The following is a 3,108-nucleotide window of genomic DNA, read 5'->3' as shown; positions in this document are numbered from 1 at the left end:
ACTAAGACGAAAACATCACTCTTATTCGATTATTGAAGTGCACTCAGCCACTACCCCACCATTACCATTTGAAAGACTTAAATTTGTATATTCTTTATACTAGTACACGAATTTAACGAACCAATTTACTTTGGTGGACTAGGAGTTTTGTGCATCTTAGAGCATTTGCCATGGAACTCTCTATTTAGGGACTTCCACCACCAACTTTCAAAACTCATTTAGGGATTATTTGGGTCTCTAAAAGAATATTATCTGCAATAGGAGGTTCTTATAGTATAGTCCCTAAATGTAGGGACTAAAATACTAAAAAATTATTGTTTATTTTGTTGGAGTATTGTGGCTGTTGATAAAAATCGAAAAGCTATCTCTACCTTTAGAAGAGAAAGTCCAAAGAAAAAAAAAGAGAAGTTGTTGTGTAGCATTCCAAAAAAGAGAAGGCATTTCCACGTGGGTGAGATTGTTCCTTACTCAAAATCAACCGTGAGCCCGTTCTTTGAGTCCTTATATACAGTCCTAACATTTGGGGATCTCTTTGAGGTATCAGGTAAATCCCTATATATTGAGATACTTTGAGAATTTATATTCCGACCCATTAAAAACCTTTTCTGCCTATATTTAGAGATTATATAGTTGTAGAAACTTTGTAGATTCGTAACGTTTTCGAGCAATTGTCCAGTACCAATCGGTATTTAAGTCTCTTATTCAGCAAACATACACAATTAATCACTAACTAGAATCTTTCCTAGAACAACAGTTCTTGTCCAACACACACAAATCGATTCAGACGCATGGATTCCCAACCGTATCAAAAGAAGAGAGGGAGACCATTCACCTGTAAAAGCATGAGAGCCTTTGATCTGTCGGCTTCCTACTGAGATGGATAGACAGATTATAGAAAGAAAGAGCTTAAGTCCCATCGTGTAATTACAATTCTTCTTTTGAGATTCATCAGCTCGTCTGACATCTTCTTCTACTTCCAGTAACTGTTTTCCCTTCGCCCATCGCACTCTCACTTTTCCATGCAAAGACCAACACTGTCAGCCTCAAACTTGCGCAATGCGGGAAGCAAAGGTGACAACCTTTTTTTTATTTTTTTATTTTTAAATTTCTCAGCAGGCCTCTGCAAGTCCTGCCACTAAAGATCATGACTTTGAATTTTGATAAATATTTGGGAAAGTATTTTCTTTACTTTCTCTATCCTTTTTGTCATCAATGCAATTCCAGAAAAAGGTGAAATAAAAAGCAAAGAAAAAAGCTTGAGCCAGTACTTTTTTGTTCTAATTAAAAAGCCACATTTCCCTCTGTTTTTCTTCATTTTTCACTTGTGGGTTTTCTCTCATTTACTTCCAATTGCTCTCCTCTGAACTTTCATGGCTTTTTTGCCTCTTTTCCTTGTTGGGTTTCTTGTTTTGGGAGGGGGCTTGATTTCAGGGCAGCAAAACTCAGATGGGATTATGGAAGGGGAGGAGCTTTTGGGACTTTTTGAAGCTTTGGGTGGCCTTCTGGAGGACCCCAGCTGGGCCCAAGAGCACCCACAGCCCTGTGATGAGACTCCATGGCCTGGTATTCAATGTGAAATTGGTGATGAAAATCCTCCAACTTTTCATGTCACAAAGATTCACATTGGCCCTGACATTCTCACCCCTCCTTGCAAATCCTCTGCTTCCCTTTCAAGTTCCCTCCTCAAATTACCCTACTTGAAAACCCTCTCAATTTTCAATTGCTTTTTAACTACACCAGTCACTCTCTCTCCATCACTATTTGGTGCATTGTCTTCCTTGGAAACCCTAGCCCTTGTTTCCAATCCAGCTCTCTCAGGAGAAATCCCCCCAAACTTGTCAAAACTTACAAACTTAAGGGTCCTCAGCCTCTCACAGAACAACCTACAAGGAAACATCCCTAGGGAAATTGGTGGGTTGGTGAGACTAGAGCAGCTTGACCTAAGTTACAACAACCTAAGTGGTGAAATCCCACAAGAAATTGGAGGGTTGGGGAGTTTGACAATCTTGGATTTGAGCTGGAATGTTCTAGAAGGTCAGGTGCCTAACTCTGTAGGGCAGCTTCAAGTCCTCCAAAAGATTGATATGAGCTCCAACAGGCTGAGAGGATTGATCCCTCCAAATGTAGGGCAGCTCAAGAGGTTGGTGTTGTTTGATCTGAGTCATAACTTGATCAATGGGCCAATCCCAGAAACCCTTTCAGGTTTGGAGAATTTGGAGTATTTGGTAACTGATAAAAACCCAATCAATTCAGAAATTCCTCAGTTTGTAGGGAAACTTAAGAATCTCAAATCTCTGAGTTTTTCAGGATGTGGGTTGATTGGCAAATTACCTAACTCCCTATCTTCCTTGAAAAATCTCAGTTCCCTCTCTCTAGACAACAACAGTCTCAATGGGACAGTGCCTACAAGTTTAGGGACACTCCCAAGTTTGGATCAGCTGAATCTGAGCAACAACAAGCTGAGTGGGGCCCTGTCACTTCCAGAGGATTTCATTGAGAGGCTTGGGAAGAGGTTGGATGTGAGAGGAAATAATGGGCTGTGTGCAATCAATCCATTGTACAAGAAGAAGAAGGGCATCTCTGCAAATCTGATAAGTACCCCTGTTTGTTTGAATGCAAGTGGAGCAACAAATGACACGGCCTTGGCTGGTGAAGAAGAACCAAATGTGTCTGAGAGAATGAAGCCATTTGGTCAGTACCCTGTTGAGAACAATAGTTCTGGTTCTCCATCGAATTCAAATGCAAAGACGGTTTCTTTTGGTTTTGTTGTGTGTTTCTTGTGCCTCTTGTTGTAAAAACCCACTTCGTTTTTGTTCAATTTTAAGGCAACTTGATGAACTTGTTTTGATTTGAATTAGCTCATTGATAAACTAGCCAAAATTTGCATACTGCGTAATTAGTCTGCATCAAATACATCTCCTTGTAAATTAATGTAATTTAAAGTAAAATATCGCATTTCAATAAAAACAAAAGATCAAAATAAAGTTTGTAACACAGGACTTTTTGCAGCCTATTTTCTTTTTGGATTTTACTGGACTCATGGTATTTACTATCAAAAGCTGATCAGTCTTGTCTGGATGAGAGAAGAAAAGAAGAAAAGCCGATCAG

The 3,108-nt window shown here is 39.5% G+C and overlaps 1 protein-coding gene across 1 annotated transcript; it reads left to right on the top strand.

Moving 5' to 3' along the window:
* Window positions 1-1,370: 1,370 nt before the first annotated feature.
* Window positions 1,371-2,904, top strand: LOC137724593 (receptor like protein 29-like). Its single transcript, XM_068463354.1, has one exon. It carries the CDS (start codon window positions 1,371-1,373, stop codon window positions 2,793-2,795), a length of 1,425 nt encoding a protein of 474 aa, XP_068319455.1. The 3' UTR covers window positions 2,796-2,904.
* The last annotated feature ends 204 nt before the right edge of the window (window positions 2,905-3,108 follow it).

This window comes from Pyrus communis, chromosome 2 (assembly GCF_963583255.1).
Source record: "Pyrus communis chromosome 2, drPyrComm1.1, whole genome shotgun sequence".
In the NCBI taxonomy this organism is placed as follows: domain Eukaryota; kingdom Viridiplantae; phylum Streptophyta; class Magnoliopsida; order Rosales; family Rosaceae; genus Pyrus; species Pyrus communis.
Note: the sequence above shows the minus strand (reverse complement) of the source record. Positions and strands in the feature narration are given on the sequence as shown.

Excerpts from the sequence above, each read along its gene's own strand:
- LOC137724593 (XM_068463354.1), top strand. The coding sequence starts at position 1,371 with ATGGCTTTTTTGCCTCTTTTCCTTGTTGGGTTTCTTGTTTTGGGAGGG.